We start from the raw sequence: 23,597 nt of genomic DNA, 5'->3' as shown, positions 1-23,597 counted from the left end.
AGGAATACAAATGATATTAAAAAGGAAAAAGAATTGGTATATAATTACAATTTGGGTTCATATATTTTTATATATTTAAAATCATTTATTGAAGAAATTTATTTAATTCTTAAACCAACAAAACTTTATTGAAGAAATTTATGAAAATTAAATAACAAATTATAATGTGATTCATATTTAATGTGTTTGAATTTGTATTTTTAAAATTTTATTTTATTTTTAAAATAAGATTAAGACGTTTACAGCTTATTTATACCTTGATATATTTGCTTTATATTTATTATTATGAGATTCTTTATTTTTATTCTTTGTTAAAGAATATTGGCAATCTTTTTATGCTATATTAACTATTAAGTTTCGTAAAACGTAAAATCAGTTTTCTTAAGTCAGGAGAAAGTATTTTCGTTTTTTTTGAAGGCGGTTCGTGGTGTTCACGGGCTAAGAAGCGAGTGGAATTATGGTTGTTGGGGATAAGACCCCATCAAAACCTCGGTTGTGAAGACTGGCTATCTGACGTGGAAGCGGAACCACTGGTGAGATAATTATCCGCGACCTTATCTCTCACCCTCGTTCTTTGCTTTTATTGCAAGAAATGCCATCTCATTCAACATTCTTTTCCTCTTCAATTACCAAAATACCCTTGTTTTTTAAACGTTATTCAATTTCTGGATTTTTCGCAACTGACAACTGACCAACTCTATCAATAGTCCGTGTACTTATTATTATTTATTAACGCTGAAGTCTGAACATAAAATCAGTAATTCACTAAGGAGTTTCAATATAATTTAATCCTGTTTAAGTAGTATAATTTAACTCAGTACAACGATCCATAATTCCCTTAATTTAATTATTAATTGAGTAGATAATTTGTTCTCAAATAAAAAATGTACACGTCATTTAGGATTTTTTAAAATTCAAAAAGTCAGATCCGGAATTTTGTTTGAGACTTCGAGCATCAAGACAAATCAGTTGCTTAATTGTTAAAAAATCAGAAGCTTTATTAATTAATTAATTAATAATTAAAAAGTAAAATAAAGTTAACTCACGAAACTGAAAAGGACATCCAAGGGTTCACATAGTTTGAAAAAGTTGACGCTTGCCGTCGATTACCAAACACGTATATAAAGTAGTTTGGTCAAAGAACGATGAATCGGTTAAAGCAACCACAAATTCCGAAATACACGTGAGCAGGTGTTAGTTTCGTGATTATTTAGACAAAGGCCTGGCATTTTATAAAGAAGGAAAGAACCTGGGTGCTCGTTCGAAGACAGCTGGAGGGAATCATAAGTACACGTGTTTAAATCAGAACGGGATGACGTAGACTTCAACAAAGACGTGTGAGGAATCTGTCAACCGACTCATTGGGCAATTTGATTGAACCGCTTTTCGGTAATTGCTAGGCTGTTTTTGGTTTGAACTGACAAGACCATTTTCATTTTTTAAAATAAAAAAATCTTTATTTTTATATTTTTTTTTTTCCTGTTTGGTCAAGTTGTTAGACTAATCCTCGAAACAAAATTAACGTAATAACGCACCTTCACAATCCTCACTTAAATTTTGGGAGGCAAAGGATTTTAATAGCTTTTGCTTTGCTGAAAACTAATGTTTAAAATTTTAATGCTGCAATTGCCAAACACGTTTTAATGAGTGGTATATTGCGCTCTCTCCTAGTTCAATTATTATAGGAGAGGTCCAAAGTTTCAACCTTGTATTGGAGGCCCAAAGCTTCAATTGAAGGAATAAATGAACGGGAAATGATCTTTAGTTTCCATTATTTTTATTTTTAACCTTTAGCTTCAGGTTTAAGTAGAGTCAATATGTAATTATAACTAAAAAAAATCTTCTCTTCTTCTATACTTTTGCTTCAAAGCTTCAACTGTTGTCCCAATTTAATAATTATAAAGTATGAAACAAAATTAATCAAGTATCACAAATTTTCCTTAATGATAATTTTTTATACTCAATTTTCTGTTTTAATAGAAATGAAACTATTTTTTTTTTTCTTTTCTTAACGTGAGATTAATGATTGACTACTTAAGTATAAGAGTTTTCAGATCTCACAAATTCTCTCAATGAGAAATTATGATAAGAGAGTGTTTTGTTATACGAAACTAAATACGCAAAGATTTGTTCCCACCCAAAAAATGGGTTATTGACAAATTCATACCCGTTCACTTTTTAAATACACTTTTACGATCCCAAGCAGAATTTGTTAACAATTTTCATTGTGATAAAGGGCAGTATGGTCATAAGCCATTTGTAAGAAAGGGTAAAATGGTCAGTTGACAATTTGCATAGGAAATCAAATTTTCAAATTGCAATATGGGGAATGGGGCGATGAAAGTGTACTCTGCATTGATTCCCCACCTCCATTGACCAATTGAGGCCTGATTTGGGATGTTTCTGTCGCCGTTGGCCTTCCCTGACCCCACCAGCGACATCCCCACCCTCCATTGACCAAAACCCCCAAGGTTTTGGCATGTCACCTCCTATTGATTGTTGGCTACCGTTACGTTAAAGCTTCGAATTTCTCAGCCAAATTCCAACCGATTTTGATAACCAAAACTACCCCGACCACCACTCTTGGCATCATCGGTGCCCCCTCTTCAAAACCCCCATAACCTTACCTCCTGGCAACTCGCGCGTCTGCGATAGCACCACTTGTCGCCGCGTTTGGGTTGTTTTTCTTAGTTGTTTTGGCTTCAATTTGACTGGATTTTGGTTTGGTTTATAGTTTGTTTGTGTTGTATATTGTTTGTTTTGGGTTGTGGATTGATTGTACAAATCCTCTGGCCATTTTCTCGGTTGCCGGACATCACCTCACCTGCCCCCTGCATAATGCCCACCAACAATTCGACCATTTGCCCCAACCAGTCACGGGAACACAAATCTAGTAGCGGTCCACGATTGGCTGGGGGGCGAACACAAAAATAGAAATATTTTCAATCAAACAATCACTGGCATTTTTGTCTTATAATAAAAATATCCGTTTTTAATGGAAACTGTTAACAAGATTTCTGCTTCGATCTCCAGTAGTAAAATGGTATTTAAAAAGTAGGCAGATATGAATTTGTCAATGGGCCATTTTTTGGAGTAGGAAGAGGTTGTTAACTCGTGGAAAAATCGGGTGTGCAAAACTAGAAAAAGCATGACTACATTGAACTGAGATTGGCCTCGGTTGAGGTCATCAAAATTGAACCAGAAAATGCATTTGCAGGCTGAAATTAAGTGGCCCACTACCCAATTCAAGATTCTTGCACACAAGTTAGCATACCTTTCATATGAAAGCACAATAAAATATGGTATGGTTTTCACTAATCTAAATGTGAAAACTATTGGTATGTGTGATTTGTTATTTTGTATGGGATTTTGGGAATAATATTGGGTAGTTGAATAAAATGAATATTACAATGTAAAATTTAAAAATTAACAAAAAAAACCTCATAGGTTTGCTAATTTAACTAAATACCAAAATATATAAAATTTTTATAAAATGACAAAAATACCCCCATCCATCCACAATGTTAGATTCCAACCACCACCATCGGAATCTGGTCGAAAAATGGCGTTACGATGCAGGTGGGTTGGATCTGGCCGGTCGTACGTCGATATGGAAAATACCAAATCTACTATCAGATATGGCCGTTGACAGTCGCAAAAGGCCAGATTTGGCCGTCAGATGGGAGAATTACCGGTCAATTTCGGTCATTTTTACGCCATTGTGATAGATTCCGACAACCACCGACGGTGGTTACTGGAATCTAACAACTATGGGTGGAGGGTGTTTTTGTTAATTTTTAAATTTTTAAATTTTTTTTTTTAGGAGTGTTTAATTAAATTAATAAATTTAAAGAGTTTAAAAGTAATTAAAAAATAGAATAATATTTCTCAAATAATAAAACAAACAGAGCATAAATATTGTGCATGTGTGTCCAAAATTTGAATTGAAACGGCACAAATATTTGTCGACTAGACTACAAAACGACAGTCTTAATTAGACAAATAAAAGCCAGCTTGGGACCAAACCCATTATACTCTGATTGAGACTTTCACATTATTCATTTACCCACTTCCTTTAATCAAAATTCTATTAATTATATAATTAACATTAGGTTTTGGTTATAAATTAAACTATAATTAACTAATATTGTGGCTCATAATGTTAGTTGATAGCTTGAAACCAGATAATGCAAATTGGCTTTTAGCAATTGTAACTTTAAGAAGTAGGTCCATTCTTTTATTACACATGCCAATTCTCTCTTTAGTATATATATTTCAATTTCATATTTTAGTCATATGGTTAACAAGATTTATAATTTATTTAATATTTTATTTTCATGTTAACTTTATTAAATTTCTCTTCAAATAAAGGATTTATCAGAAAACATTAAACATATAAGAGGATTTGATCTTTATATTTTGTTGTTTAAATATTAATATCTCTTTAAACTGAAATGTAAAACGACATGTCCTAGTATTATTAAGACAACGAATATCAACTCGTTCGAAAACTTCAAATGGAGGGTAGTTTACAAGCACGTAAATGGCATGTTGTGCTATTGAGCATATTTCGAACAACAATAAAATTATGTGTTCATATAGTACTTGTGATTCGGTTGATAAAGTTAATGTTTCCGTTTGCTTAAATTATTTAAAAAAGAAAAAGAATGTGTACCTTGTGTTTTATTAAAATTTAATTTCAAAAATTCGAATGCTCTTTTTCTGTCTTAATTTTATAAATTTTGAAAATTATTATATATTGGAGGGAAGATGGAGCATGTTGTTTTGTACTTTGTATTATTTAATTTTATATAAAAAAAAAAAATACTTAAATCAAAGCAAATTACGGAGCAGTTGCAGCATCAAGTATTTGTCTTTTTGTAAATGCCAGTTACTGCATGGAAAAACAAGTGGATTGACTACGACTGTTTACCAACCGTTAGATCTTTGATTTGAGGGTGAATCTAACGGTTTTTAAATTATAATCATGTGGGGCCTTTTAACTAAGGATTATAGTAAACAATAATTGAGTAGAGTGACGTACTTTAGTTTAGGTTGGGGTTGAGCTCATTGTATATTGATGCGGGACGGTCTGACCCTGATCTCTTTCATCCAATGCCCCCTTTGTTTTCAAATTCTCCAACCCATTGTTCACTAACACGTATATCCTTCTTTTTTTTTTTTTTTTTTTAATCATGTGTCCATGTCAACTTATACGCATCTTATTCTACAAGCTTTTTTAATAATCGAGATATCCAATCAGTTTGTACGTACTTCAACTAATTTTGGAGTCCATTAAACACCCTATAATTTTTTTTGGTAATCGAGGGTGCATTCAGTTTGTACGCATCTCAACTAATCTTTGAGATCCATTAAACACCTTATAAGATTTTTTGATAATCGAGGTGTCTAGGTCATTTGTATGTATCTTAATTAATATTCGGGGTCATAAACACTCTATTTTTTGGTAATTTGGGTGTCCGTTAGTTTGTACGCACCTTAATTAATCTTTGGGGTCTTTAAACACTCTACAAGCCTATAAATTGGGTATGTTTAATGTTATTATGGTAGGTGACTCCAAAGAAAGCAACCTAAAGAAGAGAACAAATATCTAGACGGACAGACCAAGCTTTAAAGCTAATTTGAAGTTAGAGTTTCACTACCTAAACCTAAATTTTATAAAATACATTTTATTAAAAGCCTTGACGATTCGACCAATCCATCATATTATTCTATGAGAAACTTTATTCTGGGGTTATGTAATCTATTGGATAAAGTTACACATTTTTTCTTGGTAGCTTCAAGCATGTAGCGAAAAGCAAAACATACTTTACTGAAAGGAAAATAATGATTTGAAAGTAAAGTAATTGTATGACGGTAATTAGAGAGATTAGATTGGGATATCAATGTATGAACCAATTAATATATTTAAACTTTGAATAATATTATACCAATAACCATCTTTTATAAATTTTTTTTATAATTTTGATGTGATAGTTTATAATTGGTCAATTTATAATAGATTTTACATGAATTTTGTATGAGTCTATTAATCAATTATAAATCAATCAATTACGAAATATTACACAGAGTTAAAAGAAAGGGTTGTGGATATAGTAATATTTTTAAACTTCCAATTCTATTACGTAATTAATGTTGAAAATTTGATTATTCTCCGCATCAAACAAGGAAGAAGATGGAAGATGTTGACATACAGAATGTAAAGAGAGATTTCAAATGACTTTGTGAATATTTTTCTACTGTTTGATAATTACAATTCGTAAACTGTCCCACACTGCAACATGAGATCCACTTTCCTGGTGCATCCTTTTTTGTCTGCTTACAGCTTTTTCAGAGGGAGAAAGGACAGTTAAAAGAAGAGCAAAAGATTAATTTTTTTCTTTCTTTAAAAGAGGAGAGGCCAACAGGTTTGTGTTTTGTGTTGTGTGTACGGTCAGTTTTGAAACTCGGCCATGCTTCTTCTTCACTCTCTCTATCTTCTTCTTGTTTCTTCTTAAAAAACTACAAACCAACGCACAATGAATCTTCTTCTTCTTCTTATTCTTGTTCTACTTGTTTTTCTAATACAACCCTTTTGGATTCATGCTTCTTCATTCTCAAATCACCCAATTGCTTTCTCATTCTCAGCTCCTCTTTCTTCACCACTCATTTCTCCCATTTCTTCTTCAATGGCTGCCTTTTCTCCAGGTTTATGTCTATTTCAACTTTTAAATTTCAAAAACAGCTACTCATTTCGGTGCATTTAATGCTGCAAAGCTTTGATTTTTATTGTTAATTTGATAAAAAAATTCTCCCTTTATCTATCTAAATAACATTCAAATGCTTTACTATGCTCTCCCTTGTTATTATTTCGCAGATTTTTGTTGAGGCTTTGCTTCTGTATGTTTAATTTTTCAGGTATTCAAACGGGCAGTGACGACAAGAGCCGTGTAGATTCACATCACAGAATGATTGTTGCACTCATTGTTACATGTAGTGCACTTGGTGCAATTATTTTATCTTTATTGTGTTTGTGGCTTTATCATTTGAAGTTCTCACACAAATCCAGCAATAAAAATGCTAAGAACCCAGGTACTTTTTTTTTTGTTTTTACAGATTATATTTTCCATTATATTTTTGCAATTTGCTGATTTGGATTATGTTCTTTGTTCTGTTTGTTCTTGTTTTGCCTGGTTTGAACATGGAGATGCTGAGAATGGACTTGGTTTATCGCCATTTTTGGGTAAATTCAATTCTGTAAGAATGGTTAATAAGAAGGGAGCTGTTATTTCATTTATTGATTACAAGTTAATTGAGAAAGCAACCGACAATTTTCATGAGAGTAATATTTTGGGTGAGGGTGGATTTGGATGCGTTTATAAGGCTAGCTTGGATGATAACTTGATTGTTGCCGTCAAGAAGTTAGATTGTGCTACTCAAGATGCTGGAAAAGAATTCGAGGTATCATCTTTAAAAGGGAATTTATTATTTTTCTTTATTTTGTTGCTCTGCTTGTTCTGACTTTGAGTTGTTCTTCTGCAATTGCAGAATGAGGTGCATATACTAAGCAATATTCAGCATCCAAATATAATTACTCTTCTGGGTTACAGTGTTTGTGATGAGACAAAGTTCATTGTTTATGAATTGATGCATAATGGATCTCTTGAAACTCAACTGCATGGTAAGAAATTAAGAAATGGAAGAACATTAAGTAATATGAATTAGAAAAAGAATTGACATTTTATTTTTTCTTTTCGATTTTATTATTCAGGTCCTTCTCAAGGATCAGCGTTAACTTGGCATATGCGGATGAAGGTTGCCCTTGATACAGCAAGGTGAGTTTGTTCTTGCATAAGATAGTTCTTTTTTTTGGTTGGTTGCTGAGTATTATTTTTGTATTTGAAACTTTTGACCAGAGGATTAGAATATCTCCATGAGCACTGCAATCCACCAGTCATCCATAGAGATCTGAAATCGTCTAATATACTTTTGGATTCCAACTTTAAGGCTAAGGTAAAATAGTACTAAAAAAATTACTGAGGTGCCTGGTTTTTTCTTTATAATAATCTCAAGATTCTATCAATATACTACTACCACACTTTGTAAACGTATAACGCCGAATCCACTGATACATTTCTCTCTCTCATTTGCTCTGGTTTTAGCTTTCGGATTTCGGTCTTGCCATAGCTGATGGAGGTCAAAATAAGAACAACCTTAAGCTTTCTGGCACGTTGGGTTATGTAGCTCCAGAGTATCTATTAGATGGTATGCCAAATTGATAATGTATTTCTTTAACTTGACCAGTTGCTGTGTTTATTGATATATATATTGTTTGGACCCTTGATGACTTCAATTATATTGGGAGGTGCGGTGAGTTTTATAAACATGGAAATTTCTGTGTTATATAATAAGTTATCTTGACATAGATGCACATGTACTGCCTCTGCAAGGCATCTGGACTAATTATGTTGTCTCAATTTCAAATGAGAGAACCACATGCAGAAGAACATCTCAAGCTACTTCCTGATTTGCAAATATTATTAGCTTTAATTAAACATTTTCTGAAATTGATGCGATTTGGTTATACTTGTTTTCTAATAAGAAAATTCTGTTTTCTTTATTTCTCTAGGTAAATTGACAGATAAGAGTGATGTCTATGCTTTCGGGGTTGTGCTTCTGGAACTTCTTCTGGGAAAAAGGCCAGTGGAGAAACTGGCACCAGCTCAGTGCCAATCTATTGTCACATGGGTACTCCATGACACTAAATCCACCATTCATTTATTTTTGTTTCTTTGAAATTCATGTTATAAAAGATTGAATTTTGAAACTAAATGCTTGAGCTATTTTATTTATGAATGCAGGCCATGCCTCAACTGACGGATAGATCTAAACTTCCAAACATCGTGGACCCTGTGATAAAAAATACAATGGATCTGAAGCATTTGTACCAGGTTTGTCACCTACATAATACTGCATTTACTGCTCCTGTACGTATTTTGGTTTCAATGTGCAACTTAGGTAGATCTAAATTGAAATCTGGCTTCTACTTACCAGCTCTAACCAGCTTTTGGATTAATTACGGTTTGTCATTTTTTAATAGATTTTCTTGGTCAGTTGTTGGTTGAGCTGAAGAAGAATTAGCCGAAGATATAAGCTTAGCGATTATTGTTAGGTTAGAAAGCTTGCCATCAAATGCATCATCAAGTCTAGCTTCTGTATGCTGACCCAAATTAGAGATTAGTCTAATACATTTTTTTTTTTTTTATTTTTTGGGCAGAAAAATTAACATGAATAAGTCAGAATTAAGGTTAGGTTAAGAATGGTTGGCGCGAAGCTGAGAATGGCTCAGCTACTAACTCTCTCTAGTACCAACAGACATAATAGAAAAAAACCGAGTTGCACTCAACATATTATTTATTTACAGGTTGCTGCTGTTGCCGTGTTGTGTGTGCAACCGGAACCAAGCTACCGCCCATTGATAACGGATGTCCTACACTCTCTTGTACCACTCGTTCCCATTGAGCTTGGAGGCACTCTAAGAGTTACACCACCAGGGCCTCCGGCAAACACCACCATACCTTAAGGATGGAATGCCCAAAAGATACAGAAGAACCATTGTGATGATGCAGCGCCATTTTGATGGCTTTTAACATATAATTTTTATTCCTTTTGGTTATCGAGGTGGATGGTTGGTCTGGTTAAAGAGATAAAGAGTATTGGATTCTTCTTCACATATGTACATTGAAGCTTTAGATGTATTATGATTTCTCTAGCATTCTGAAAATCACTTGTTCATACGAGACTCTTTAAAAATTGAAATATTGAGGTAAATGGTTTTGCCTGTAAATATTTTTATTTATTTCTCCACGCTATATAAATCTCTTTAAATTGATTTAATTTAAGTAAATGATACAGCATTATTGTATTATAATCTCACCTATTATATGAAAAAAAAATTATTATAAAGAGTTTGTATATGTAACATGACTCATCTTCCCAAGACTATTAGATGTTGACCCAGCGATGGCCAACTATATTTCAAGGTCGTCCTATTTTTAGATGGTTTATCTGCTGTTCAACAGCTCTTTAACACAAGAATTGGCTAGTAAGAATGACGGTGGCATCGTACCATATCAGCTATTGCGTGTGAAAAAAATTCATGGTAAGGGTGGCTCAAATGTCAAACGTATGCAAAATTTAAGTGGGTTTGGCAGACACGCAATTGACCAAAATGCTAAAGAAAACATGGAAACAGAACAACCATAATGTCCAAGTGTAAAAACACAAATCAGTTTCATTGTGAATTTGTGGTGAAAGCCCGTAACTATAAAGCAGAAAACCTGGTTGAGTTTGAGCCAGAAAGTACTCAGATAATGGCTCTAAGAATCCAGAAAACGAATAGCTATAAATTATTGCCTAACAGCTCAATCAAACTCCCGTTAAAGACTTTTTACCAGTCGCTTGACATTATTACAAGTTCTCATGACCCCCCCCCAAAAAAAAAAATAAAAAAAAATCAGCAAATAATGATCATATATGAAACTCACCAAAATTTTTAAAGGCTTGCTTCTTATAAGTGTCTCATGATCCAACGATTTTAATTGACATTGTGGAATGAATCAATAATGGCATCGGCAAGGTATTTACATTTGGCCAAGGACAATCCAGCCAACGATATCCTTCCATCCTTGGTCATGTATACATGCCACTTATTTGTCATGTTATCGCTCTGCAAGATAAAAGAGGAGTTAAAAAACATAAGTTTCTTGATCATAGGCTAGTCAACAAATGAGATATAGGGAAGTTCAGTTCAGAGAGAAAAACAAAAGCAAGAATGCATATGCAATGAAGAAGGGGAAGAAGCTGAATAGCTGATATGTCGTTATTCTAACATTATTTGAAATAAATGGGATTCCCCCAGCTTAAAAGAATAGTTGTCCATGATTCAGGACCTCAGATGTAAAAATCTGGGTCAAAAGGACATAAAACTAATGAACATAATCTTATGTCAATATGTAAATCCCTGCAGCAAAGATGACATTCTGGAAAGCTAGAAATCAATATACAAGAATTTTGAAATTTAAAGGAAAAAGATTTTAAGCATGGGGAATTACCTGAGCTTTATTCAAGCCCGTGAATGAGAACATGCCAATCTGCTTAAGAATGAAAGACCAATCTTTGCCACTCTTGTCTTTTGAAGAGAGACTATCAAAAAGTTTTTGTCTCACATTCTTTATCCTTCCAGCCATCATTTCCATCTCTGCTTTCCATTCATTGAAGAGAGTTGGATCACCAACGACATTCGCAACAATCCTAGCTCCATGAATAGGTGGATTTGAGTACATAGGTCGAGCAAGCCTTTTCAGTTGGCTCTTTACCCTGAATGTACAAAACATTAATCAGCATGCCTCCACCAAGATGCACCACTCCAAAAGTTAGAAATCATCTGTAAAAGCTAATAATCTTCATATTTTGCTAGAGTTGCAGCAAAATCAGTTAAAAAGTTTTTCTTTTAATAAAAATAATAATCATAAATTGCTTGATAAACAATATAGAAAAAGAACACAATGATGTAAAAGAGACATCTCCATATTTTGGTATGGCTCCAATTTGAATATACTTGACTTACAATTATTACTTCAAAAATTGTGAAGAAAAGAAAATTGATCAGATTTCTTGTATTAGTAATGCCTTCCCAATAAAACCTACTGTAGTTACTTCATTATTCTATTTTCCTTTCAACTGGATGCCCAAGATTGTTTTTTCTCCCCAATTAGCAAATATAATTATAAAAACCAAACTCCTTCCCATTTTGGTATATGCAAGATTTGACATCAGCTAAACTAACTGATACATGAGCACTAGCCCAAGAAAACTCCTATGATGAGACAGCTATCGATTCACAGAAACTTGCATATAAAAACCATAATTTCATGCCCAGGTTTAGGGAGTTTCAGTGATTGAGAACACAAGCCCGCGTTAAAATGCAGCACACAACCCAGATCCAATATTAAAGACAAACTCAAATAACTAGATACCAGCTTTTGGGCCTAGATATCTAATTAGGATTTTATCCAAAGGAGATCTGAACAACAATGCATAGGTTAAGCAAGAAACTTTCAGTGGGGTTTCTGACAAGACTAATAAATAAAATAAAAGTGACACAATACTGTAATCAACGATGTCCCATGCAGAACTTTTATGCAGATACTTCAACAGAATGCTATCTAGATTATAGAAGAAGATTAAGGAGCAAAACATTATCTGCACCTTGCTGCTGCATCTGCTGATGAGCAGACAACATTGATTGCTCCAATCCTTTCTGCATAAAGACCAAGATTTTTACTGTATGACTGAGCAACTAGAAGCTCCATACCGCGCTCGGCAAACAACCTAACAGATGATGCATCTGCATCAAGGCTTCCACTTGCAAATCCCTACAGTACATAAAAGTGTTCTGATTTCGAGGTCACTGGAAAAATGGTTGTGTAATTAGACTGAACCTTCACATGATGTTACAACATGAAATCAATCAACAAATCAGTACCTGGTACGCAACATCGAAAAAAGGAATGTGGTTCTTCTCTTGAATGACATCGGCAATTTTTTCCCACTGTTCGGGGGTTGGATCAATGCCAGTAGGGTTGTGAGCACAGCCATGGAGCAAAATAAAAGATCCTTCAGGGGCTGCCTGTAGATAGACAGAATAAAGAAATACTGAATTAGAGAAAATAGAACCTAATTGAAAATTTAGAAAATAGAACCTAATTGAAAAAGAAGGAAAGAAAGTTTGACACTTCTGGACAAGATGCAACCTTTATGTCAGCTACCATCCCCTCAAAATCCAAACCAACTGTTTTTGGATCATAGTAACGGTATTCAGACCATGGAACTCTAGCATCATTGAAAATATTCTTGTGATTACCTGCAGGATGGTTCTGTTAGAGCCAAAAAAATATAAACCTTGAAGCAAATTTCACAAACAAATTAGAGGGAGACACAATAAATACCCCAAGTAGGAGATGATATTAGAACTTGTGCTCCAGGAAAATATCGTTCTATAAGAGCTGCGGCTAGTCTCAGAGAACCAGTCCCTGAGAGACCCTGTACCGTTGCAACCTGGAAATTTTTTTGTTTCACCTTAATCAAACATTCATGGCAAAACGAAAACATGATTTTCTTTTACAATATGACAGACTAGATTCTACATACCCTTTGTTCATTTAGCACTGCACTGTCTGCTCCAAATAATAACTCTGCAGTCACCTTATTAAATGCAGCCAGACCTTCGATTGGGAGATACTATAAATTTTAATTACGTTGCTGTTAGCGATCCTAGGTTAGAAGAACAGCCTCCAATAATCTATACAACTGAGTACATCAATTACCTCTTTGTTTTCCCCTCTCTCCAGCATAAGATTCTCTGCCTAGAAATTGAAATGGGTTTGAACATGATTAATAAGTTGAATTGACAGTGAAGTATCACTACTCACATTCGTACTTTCTTAGGAAGAATAAATAGGAAACATAGATCATAGGGGGAAGAAACCAGACTCCTTGAGTGAAAATCATAAAAATGTTAACAATTGGTTGATGAAAGAAAACTGACCTTCTTAACAACATCAAGCACATAAGGCTGTAGTTCTTCAGTTCGATAAGCTCCAACTCCAAGATTGAGTTTTTTATCAGTTGTGTCTGCCTTAAAGGCCTCAGACACTCCAAGAATAGGATCAGGGGGAGCCATTGTTACACCCTCAAAACGAGACACATTGACTGCAACAGCCATAGATACCCGGCCAAAAGACTGCTGATCAAATTAAAAATAATAATAGTTAAAGTATACAAATACACAAATCAAATCAAATTTAATTCGAATTGGAAGTCCCTTTAAAACACACACAAAAAAGAAAAAAGAAAAAAAAAAGAAAAAAGCTTATTTTCGGACAATCACGTCATAAAGAATCAATCTACTATTCATCCAGACAACAATATGCAAAGATCCAATGAGTAATTGATATAAGAATAAAAGATCATAAATGACAAAAAGACAACTTAATTTAAATAAAAACCACCGAAATTTCATTACTCCGTAACATATAACAGCGTTATCCGGATTATCCCCTGAGATAACAAAATAAATTTGAAGATAAAGGACATATAAAGAGCATTTTTAAAAAAAAAAAAAAAACGCACCTTTGTCTTCATCAAACCTGGAGTCAAATTGACACTTCCAAGCTTAACCTTCCCCTGCTCAACGGACAAGAAATTGATGTGATTCACGTCAGCAACATTTTTCATCAGGAACTAAACAGAAAAGTGAAACAGAGTCATATAAATTAGCAGTACCTTGAGAGTATCGTGCATCGAAAGCGAAGCCGAGGGAGATGCTGAAGCTACAGAAAGCATTGTTGAAGCCATCTGGTTTCAACTGTTACGAATCAACGAGAGGAACAATAAGATTTTATGAAGATATAACCAAATCAATTCTAATGTATGCGTGATCTACAAAGCGAAATATGTAAACAAATATATCGAGAAGGTATCAGATTGCGATATCAAATGAAATTTCACCTAGCAAAAGATGGATGTGTCGATGAGTACGAAGGAGAAGACTGGTGTGATCTTTAGAGTGACAAAGTAGCGTTTGAATCGACGCTGATACAGTGAGGAGAAGTAGTTGTCATTGCTATATCCGTGTGCTGAAGATCAAGGGTGAAATAGTCTTTTTAAGTCATAAAAGGTTTGGTTTGAGTAGTAAGTAGTAAGCGATGGGCGATGTTGGGTGTTAACGGAGTAAAAGGTAACTTTGGACTGCCATTTGTCAGCAAATGAGTGGCGCCACGTTCGGCCCAACAAAATTGTAGTGTTAAGAGCGGACTTTTTCGGATCGGATGGATCCCATCCGTCCGACTAATTTCAATGAGTTGGTTATGTGGTTGTAACTGTAAAAATATGGATGGTCTTAATCCAGTTTAATCTGGATTATTAAGAACTGTCACTTGTACTAATTGTTGTTCGGTTAGAGAAGCATTTTATTTATGAAGATCAATGAAGAAAATATTCTCTACAATTAGTCGAAGTTATTATTATTATTATTATTTGGGAAGTTTATAATATCAATCAATGTTCTGAAAATCAGTCCGGACTATGACCCGTTCAAGGGTCCGGTTTCCAATTTGACCAATTGGATCGATCGATTGGATAGTATCCTAAAAATTTTTTTTAGTCCCTTAAGGTTTGAAATCTATCCAAAACACCCCTGTCGCGCGAAGAGACTGGTGAGTGGTGACGACAACAACGATCAGCCAATAGAAGTTTGAAATCATGGAGCTTTTGATGTATAGATGCCGACAAATCTTATGGTGATGTTAGAGAGTTCTACTGACGCCAAAATTTACCGGAATAAAAAAGGATGTCCGACGATCGCATGAACTATAGGTAGATGGCGAGCAACGAAAGACTGGACAACAGCCACATAAAATGGATGGGTTTTGTCGTAGAGATGCCGTCAAGTCTAATGGTGGTGTTTTTTCCCTCCAACGATGTCGAAATCCGACAGAAATGAGTTGCGATTGGGCCGCGATTAGACACTATTCTGACGGTCCAACCGCGGCTCAATCCGGTTTGATTAAAAATACCAGTTGGCGGTTTTCAGAACACTGATACAAGCTACTGTGCACTTGACATATCAAAACAAGATGTGAAGAGCCTGCCACTGCGAACTTGAAGAAGCCTGCCAACCGCCAACCGGTCAATGGTGAAGACATGCCCATATAAAATTTGGCCTTCCACTGAGCAGCTATATATTTATATCCATAATAAGAGTTATTTGACTGAAATAAGAAAATTAAATAGAAAAGTGAAGGTATAACTACTGTCTCCTATTCCAGATTTGCGAAGAGCATGACTCCTCGCTCTGTAATATCAATATGCATACATCAACCAACTTTTATCACTCCACCTAAAAATCACAAGTAGTAACCTTAACGTGCACAATCAGCTTTCCCCTGTCCACTGAATGATACCAAGCAGCTAACTATTTTGCTCCTTCCCTCCCTGTCTTTGAAAACTCAGTTACACGAGTCAAGAAACGAAAAGTATGACCATGAGCATTTTAACTGCTAAGTTACTTCATCTCCGACTAAAGGTTTTTAACTTCCTCTGAAGCAATCGAAATCACTAAGCCATAAATTTTAACATTACTTAGAAAGGCAAACCTAAAAGTTTAACATTAACATATCGGTCAGAGCCCGTAAAACATGCAAGCAACTCATCCACAGATGTCAACCTAAGAACAATTTTTTTACCCGAGTGACAAACCAGGAGAAACAACCCATCCAGGTGCATTCGACTCCGGCAGATTACTTCTTGAAATACAAGCATAAAAAAAACAGAAAAAGAAAGATAAACATGCCTAGTATAAACCTATTTTATATTTGACAACAAATCTAATTCTTCCCCTCTATATTCTTATCTCATACAAAAACATGCCTAGTATATTCGTATTTCATAATCAAATGACAGTTCAAATGTAATATCCTAGTAATTTCAGTTGCACAATAGAAAGAGGCCTGATAGCTAAAAAGAAACAGACTATGATTAACCCGTGGTATCACTAAACTACAGAGAATTATCAATCTTCAGTTAAAGAGTTGAATAACCAAAAACCATTATTACAAACATGAACTGCAACACAGGCCAAACCAGCTTTGGGAGATACAATCAAAAAATCAACCTATATGAACCCATCAGTAATAACAAACATATAAACTTCGATAATTTCCACAGGCATTAATACTTGAACAAAACTGAATTAACTAAAAGGAAAAAGGAACTTAAGTATAAATTGAAGGAACAAATTCCGAACAATAATAAAAGCCCAAAACATTAAGGAGTCTTATGAGTTCCGTATACAAATGCGTTTTTTCTCAACTGAATACAAAGCATAAAGCTTGTATCACCATGGTCTTTAAGACAACTAAACACTCTAAATTACTTTAAAATAAGCTTAAACAGATCAACAAAAGATCCATCCGAACAAACACCTTAGAATCCAAGCTTGGTACGACGCCAGTGCCTGCGCTTTGCGTTATACCTGAAAAATAAAATCAACAGAAAGAACAACAGTTAGATATCTCTCATCGTTCTTAATACAGTTTCAACATAAAGATAAATAAGAGAATGAAAAAATGCCTGATAGTGTTATCGGTACGCATGCGGATCCAGTGAGGGATAGGCCTGTTTTGCCTCATCTTCTTGGCCAGTTTCTTCTTGATTATAAAAGTCTTGTGTGACGGCTGTTGATATATTCATGTAATATATCAATTACAGATAAAAAAGCCCAAACCAACAATAACTTAATTCTACCGAGAAAAAGAAAGACGAAGAGAGTATTACCATTTTCGCTTCTCTTCGATCGGCTGCAGAGTGGGAGACAAACTGCCAGTAGCGAAAACCCTAATCGCAAAAACCCGAACGTGAAGGAAAGGTGCTTTTTATATGAGGGCACTCGGATAATTGGACTAGTCTGGACCGACTCGCATGTTGGGCTTCTTGGGTCCAAATATAAACAGCCCATTTAGCCGTTCTTAGGTCCCAAATTAGGCTAACGACTTACACATACCCAAGGTTTTCCGTAATGACAAAGTGGTATCCAAAAGGTTTTAAAACAACAAATAGGTACCTTCCGTCATGTGTTATTAGTGATTTCCGTTTGGTAATAGTGCAAAGACTAGAATGCCCTTGAAAGTTTGATATTTTAGTTTTTTGTAAATTTAAAAATTTCTAAAAAACCCCCTAGGTTTGCTAATTTTAACTAAACACCCCAATATATAAAATTTTTGTAAAATCACAAAAACACCCCCACCACCCGTAGTGCCAGATTCCGGCCACCACCGCCAGGATCTGATTGGAAAATTACGTTACGACACAGACCCGTCAGATTTATGTCGTAATGCGTCAATCTGGCATTTTCCGACCAGATCTGGCCGGAAAAGGCCAGATCTATAGCCATATCTAACCAGAAAAGGCCGCAAAACTCTCGACGGCCAGATAGACATGTTACGACACAAATCCGACGGGTCTGTGTCGTAATGCAATTTGCCGGCCAGATTCCGACAGCGGTGGCTGGAATCTAGCACTGTGGGTGTTGAGGGTGTTTTTGTGACTTTACAAATTTTTTATATGTTGGGGTGTTTAGTTAAATTAGCAAACCTAGGGGGTTTTTTAGAAATTTTTAAATTTATAAAAAACTAAAATATCAAACTTTCAAGGGCATTCTAGTCTTTTCAACATTACCAAACGAAAATCACTAACAGCACATGACGGAAGATACCTATTTGTCATTTCAAAACATTTTGGGTACCACTTTGTCGTTACGGCAAACCTTGGGTATGTGTAAGTCATTCGGCCTCCCAAATTATTGCCAACAACAAATCAGCCATACATTTACTCTCGTATCCAGCTGTGAACCAACATTCCTAACGGCATATGTTTGGTGTATTTATATTTTAATTTTCAATATATACTATGAAATGAAAATAAAAAATGGAATTATGGAACCAGCTGAACTTTCTCCGAGTCACTGCGATTAGGGATGTTTAAAACCGGTTAACCGATTTCCTAAACCGAATCGGTTTTTCAGTTCAAGAATTTTCCTGAACCGAAACCTAACCGTTTAGAAAAAATCAGTTAACCGATTTTGAACCGGTTTTCTCCTTAAACTTAAACTTATTATTATTATTATTATTATTTTAATTTTTCCTCATTTAAACCGTTAAAGTGCATAATTGTAATATCATCTGCTACACATTTGTAAAATCTTAGTTTTCCTTACACTAAAATCTTAATAATCAATTCTCTGATTCTAAAAATCACGATCAAATAATATTCTTTTGTTTTTGGTGTTACACCTAACATCAACCATGCCTGAAGATTTTAGAGAAGATTCAAACTCCAATTCGAAGATTAATACGACGAAAAGCTTTAAAGTCCAAGATTGATAATCCTCTTTAAATTCCGCTCATAACTTCCACTTAAATTCCAAGATTTCGTTACTTACGAAGAAAACCTTTAAAGTCAAACACAATGATGTTAAGAAAGAGCGATCCATATTATTGTTGTATTGCTGACAACTCAAAATGGTAACTAAATAAAATATTGATAATCTCATAAACCGTTTTAATTCAAAAAATTTAGAGAAGATTTCAACTCTAATTGGAGGTTTAGATTGTGGAGAGGAAAAAAATTATCTCATTGTTTGTGTCTCTGTGATGAATCTGGAGAGGGACGAAGCTGAAAAAGATGAGTGACTGAGCTAAAGAAAGACAAAGCTGCTGCTGGAGGTGAGAATGAAGAGCGACGAAGCTGCTCCTGCTGCCGAAGGTGAGAATGAAGCTGTTTTGAAGGAAAATCGAAGCTAGACAGAATCGATGAAGGTGCTCTGTGACTGTAATAGTGTAATGTGGGTTGTGGGTGGACGGTGGAGATTGGAGAGTGGAGACTAGAGAGAACAAAGACTGAAAACTGAAAATGAAAGCTGAAAATGAAAAGGGGATTTAGGTTTAGGGATTTGTTTTATTTTATTTTAATTTAATATATTTAATTATTTATAGTAAACCAGTTAATAAAACCGGTTTCATTTTCTCCCAAATCGATAACCGAATTGAAAATGTTGTTTTTTAATTTCTTTGAACCGAAATCGAACCGGTTTTTCGGTTAACCGAAAATTTGGTTCGATTCAATTCGGTTTTTTCATTTTTTTTTTAACACCCCTAACTGTGATGCAGTGTAGCAATGAATGCATTTAGTAAAACAAGGTGATACTCATCGTGTTATTGTTGGGTTTGTTCTTGTTTTTAATATTATCATTATTATTGCCCTAATGAAAGGTTAAAACAAGTTATTATTGCACGAAGGAGAAGAGTTCCAATGATCACCTTTATTAGTGTTTAGAGGGATTTAAATTCAGGAGCTCATAGAGCCTTCTTTTGCTCTTTTATCATCAGGTGTCATTATTGTTGTCATAATGAAAGGTTAAAACAAGTTAATATTACACGAAAGAGAATACATAATATAAATTTGAGAAACTTATGACGGTTTATAACAATACATAACTAGCTTTGTAGCTTGCGGGATCCAATTGATCATTTTAAGTTTTAGAAAGTTTAAACTCATTCTCAAAAGTTAACTCAAAGGAAAAGAGAATTCAATTATATATATATATATACATTCTATCAGATTGATAATATAGGACAAATACAACTTATAATATTATAGGAATAAAGGAAAAGGGAGCTTTAAAGTACTCGAAAATCCAATTCTTCTTAGCGTACAAATGGAATAAGGAAGTACTCAGCATAGAATAACTGCAGATCAAGTAAACAGAAGTAGTCAGTCTGGGGTTATACAGAAACGAGGGAGATATATATGCTAGTGTGTGATGGGACATATGCTGATCAGAAAAAGAGAAATCACTTGCCTTCCAAATGAACATGTAAAAAGAAGTTATCGATGCTTTACTTGAGAGATCAACAGATCGAGCTCGAAGCCACAGAAAGGAGGCGAGTGTGCAGTGGCTCAGTATCTGCATTAGAAAGAGAATCCTTATTAATTATGAGAGATTAATTAATACTCCATGAAGTACTTAATGAACAAAGCACAATTCCTTACAGTAACAAGCTTGCTAATTGGTAGGGAAGATGCAGAAGCTCCCACCATTACAGCTGCTCCATAAGCCATCAACAGCATTTGAACACAGAGCCAAAATACCTTGTGAGAAAACCCGGCAACGAATATTTGTAAGTCAACAAATACGGCCTGTTTCCATTTGGTTAGAAAAGAAGGAAAATCTGAAAACAGAGTCACATATACTCACTCTTTCTTGACCTAGGCTGACACTAAAGGATTGGATGCCAAAATATCTGTCGCCATCTATATCAGGTATATCCTGTGTTAAGCGTCCAAAACAAGTAAATATATAAACAAACTGCTTAGGAAATTGAGCACTAAGATGTCAAGGAAGGAAGTATTCTGAATTACCTTAAATAGTGCTATAACAGTAGAGAAGAAGCACATGAAAGCGGTGGCAAATAACAATGATTTTGTGATTACTATAGGTCTACCGAGCACATATTTCTGGATGTATGAACAGCTTCATCATCAGTTACGAATAAATTAATTTAATATATAGTAGAAGGGATTGATGAATTAAACCTGAGTGTGTATAAAGAAAGCAAGTTGAATTACAAGTGCCCTCACAAACAGGATGCAACTTGCAGCCAGAAATGGGTGTCTCTTCCATCTAAGAAAGGGATGCTACAAGAAGAACCACAACGCATTAAGCAGTCTCATCAGTACGGAATAATATGATTGATTTGATGATTTCATTTGGCTTTGTAAAGCAGTTACCTCGACGGAATAAACAGTTCCAAGCAGACCGCCTATGAGGAGAGCAAAAACCAGTGGTGGAGATTTAGAAATAATCCCCATACCCAGACTCTGAAAATTGAGATCAGGAAAGAAATTTTTAAGAGGAACATTGCTAACAGGAAAATGGTTTTATAGTTAGAGAGATTAATTAATAACTAAAAAAACATAAATAATTATAGTGCATATTGTATTATTTAATCCTCTAACATGGCCAGAAAGTAGTACGAGGAAAACGATTTAATATTAATTTATAAAACACAGTTATGGATTGTTAAAAAAGCAGTGGAATTTGAAGATTGCTGCCAATCTGCTTACCATCAATAAAGCTGCGGAAACAATTGCAGTTCCAGTTCCCATCGAGAAATCACCAGAAGCGACGGGAAGATCGGGCTTATTAACCTGTGAACATTAACAATAAACTGAGATAAATAATCCTATAAGTGTTACTGCTGTTGCATCATGCATGAATACAATAATGAATTACCAGTTATACCTTGTCTATTTCAACATCAAACAACTGATTTAAACCCACAATGTAAATATTCATCAATATTGAGGGCACCAAAGCCTGGAATATCAACAAGGATCGATCGATGTTATTATTCAAATTTGAAATAATCTTCATAAGCAGTTTTGTTTTGTTTTCTCTTATAGACTTGACATGCTACCTAAAATAATCCTGTTACCTTCAATAATCCCATGAAAAATGTGGGAGTCAAATCAGCAACATTTACTACCGGAAGAAGGGAAACCGATATTATCCCTATAATCTGACCAAATAAAAAGAAATATATAAATGAATAAATCTTTAACCACACTTAATAAGGGTAGTACTTTCACGGAACTCACAGTGCTAATAACGGTATGAGGTCGACTAAAACGATAAAACGCGTTAAGTTTCTGGGAAAAAACCTCCAGAAAGCTAGTTGCGTTATCACCATCATTTTCAGATTTTGAGGCATAACCATCTTGTAACGTGACACGATTAATAAAGTATCTCTTGAGTGGTTTAAAATTGACGTTGTTTATTATTATTTTCTTTCTGTTTCTATTAATATTATTGGCTTCTATGAACGAAACTGTGTTTGAACTTCTGATAGCCTTCCAGCAGCTCAGCTGAGCGCAACTTTCCTGTCTCACTGCCGATTCAAGTGCTACAACACAACCCGGAAAAAGCAAACATGAATACGAAATAAGAATCTTTCTTTAAGATAAACGTACGTGTCGGTGTGCATGCAATTTATTTAATTACAAATTTACAATGTTAAACGTTAACCACTAATTACAGCTTTGGTATTATCAAAAAATCAAAAATAAAATCTCCACGAAGATGAAGATAAGCATATTTATTCTTATCTTCATCGTATAGTCCATAACTTCAAATGTAAAGAAGAGAAATAGTCAAGAACATAATCAAAGGTTGAGACTGAGAGTGATGGAGAAAGGAGAAACATACATACCCTGCCCTGAAATATGATGATACCTTAGAGGGAAGCTTGATAATGAATAAGATTGAGGCATGGCTGCTCTCTCTTTCCTTCTGTATACAATACAAAACTTATAGGAGGAAGCGATTGTACTTTTTACCAGCGATCGTTTATTCCTTTGCTTAATTTTTATCACTGTTTAATATCAAAGTCGATAACTGTAAATTACTAGTTTAACAACTCAACAAATTTTCCAACTTTTTGAAATTCAAAACTATTCGATGTTAATATGTTTGTACCAATGTTTATGAATCACTAATAAATTTATTTATTATTTATGTTCTTCGCTCTATATAATTAGCCTATTTGGCTGACTTTCTCACATTCACACCTACAGGTACTCGAACAAGAAAAAATAAATATAAACCTAATCACATTCTCACTTCTTTCTCTGGATTTTTCAAACTTATGAAGCATAATTAAAAGCATGAACTCGTGAATACCTGCAATCACTTAAACCATGCTCTAATCTATAAAAATGTTTTAAATCGTCAATAAATTGAAAAAAAATGTAAAAAATTCATAAACCTATTTTCTTAAATTATAATGTGACAGTGAGTCAATGACAGAAACAAAAAAGTCATCCAAATTTAATATGAAAGCTGGATTTTTGCAACTTTGTATTCATACTGATGACACAGACGATGCAGTCTTTTACATCCCCAATCAGCATTACCAATG

The 23,597-nt window shown here is 34.4% G+C and overlaps 4 protein-coding genes across 6 annotated transcripts; 1 reads left to right on the top strand and 3 right to left on the bottom strand.

Moving 5' to 3' along the window:
- Positions 1 to 6,442: 6,442 nt before the first annotated feature.
- LOC116138034 (probable receptor-like protein kinase At1g80640) lies at positions 6,443 to 9,793 on the top strand. Its single transcript, XM_031423742.1, has 10 exons — positions 6,443 to 6,708; positions 6,919 to 7,092; positions 7,208 to 7,461; positions 7,549 to 7,681; positions 7,772 to 7,835; positions 7,917 to 8,013; positions 8,163 to 8,265; positions 8,630 to 8,748; positions 8,862 to 8,951; positions 9,425 to 9,793. The coding sequence occupies exons 1-10, from the start codon at positions 6,540 to 6,542 to the stop codon at positions 9,581 to 9,583; spliced, it is 1,362 nt and encodes a 453-aa protein (XP_031279602.1). The 5' UTR covers positions 6,443 to 6,539; the 3' UTR covers positions 9,584 to 9,793.
- A 473-nt stretch (positions 9,794 to 10,266) lies between these two features.
- Positions 10,267 to 14,722, bottom strand: LOC116138028 (aspartate aminotransferase, chloroplastic). 3 transcript variants are annotated; one of them, XR_004129253.1, is made up of 13 exons: positions 14,572 to 14,722; positions 14,347 to 14,428; positions 14,194 to 14,247; positions 13,610 to 13,807; positions 13,389 to 13,427; positions 13,213 to 13,302; positions 13,011 to 13,119; positions 12,816 to 12,925; positions 12,548 to 12,691; positions 12,271 to 12,437; positions 11,115 to 11,379; positions 10,548 to 10,729; positions 10,267 to 10,379 (listed from the first exon to the last, which is right to left on the bottom strand). XR_004129253.1 is itself a non-coding variant. In XM_031423735.1 (12 exons), exons 2-12 carry the CDS (start codon positions 14,416 to 14,418, stop codon positions 10,598 to 10,600), a joined length of 1,380 nt encoding a protein of 459 aa, XP_031279595.1. In that variant the 5' UTR covers positions 14,419 to 14,428; positions 14,572 to 14,722; the 3' UTR covers positions 10,514 to 10,597. The 3 variants fall into 3 exon arrangements, 2 of the variants coding, with proteins under 2 accessions (XP_031279595.1, XP_031279596.1); XM_031423735.1 differs by lacking the exon at positions 10,267 to 10,379 and having other exon boundaries at positions 10,514 to 10,729; XM_031423736.1 differs by lacking the exon at positions 10,267 to 10,379 and having other exon boundaries at positions 10,514 to 10,729; positions 13,610 to 13,804; positions 14,572 to 14,721.
- A 2,091-nt stretch (positions 14,723 to 16,813) lies between these two features.
- Positions 16,814 to 17,485, bottom strand: LOC116138119 (60S ribosomal protein L39). Its single transcript, XM_031423867.1, has 3 exons — positions 17,398 to 17,485; positions 17,194 to 17,297; positions 16,814 to 17,095 (listed from the first exon to the last, which is right to left on the bottom strand). The coding sequence occupies exons 1-3, from the start codon at positions 17,398 to 17,400 to the stop codon at positions 17,047 to 17,049; spliced, it is 156 nt and encodes a 51-aa protein (XP_031279727.1). The 5' UTR covers positions 17,401 to 17,485; the 3' UTR covers positions 16,814 to 17,046.
- Positions 17,486 to 20,272: 2,787 nt separating this feature from the next.
- LOC116138172 (probable homogentisate phytyltransferase 1, chloroplastic) lies at positions 20,273 to 22,950 on the bottom strand. Its single transcript, XM_031423906.1, has 13 exons — positions 22,913 to 22,950; positions 22,716 to 22,805; positions 22,279 to 22,633; positions 22,116 to 22,199; positions 21,923 to 21,997; positions 21,745 to 21,828; positions 21,409 to 21,498; positions 21,214 to 21,315; positions 21,040 to 21,135; positions 20,876 to 20,947; positions 20,671 to 20,769; positions 20,480 to 20,584; positions 20,273 to 20,366 (listed from the first exon to the last, which is right to left on the bottom strand). The coding sequence occupies exons 1-13, from the start codon at positions 22,948 to 22,950 to the stop codon at positions 20,325 to 20,327; spliced, it is 1,332 nt and encodes a 443-aa protein (XP_031279766.1). The 3' UTR covers positions 20,273 to 20,324.
- Between the last annotated feature and the right edge of the window lie 647 nt (positions 22,951 to 23,597).

Source organism: Pistacia vera, unplaced genomic scaffold, assembly GCF_008641045.1.
Source record: "Pistacia vera cultivar Batoury unplaced genomic scaffold, PisVer_v2 Contig338, whole genome shotgun sequence".
Classification (NCBI taxonomy): Eukaryota; Viridiplantae; Streptophyta; class Magnoliopsida; order Sapindales; family Anacardiaceae; genus Pistacia; species Pistacia vera.
Note: the sequence above shows the minus strand (reverse complement) of the source record. Positions and strands in the feature narration are given on the sequence as shown.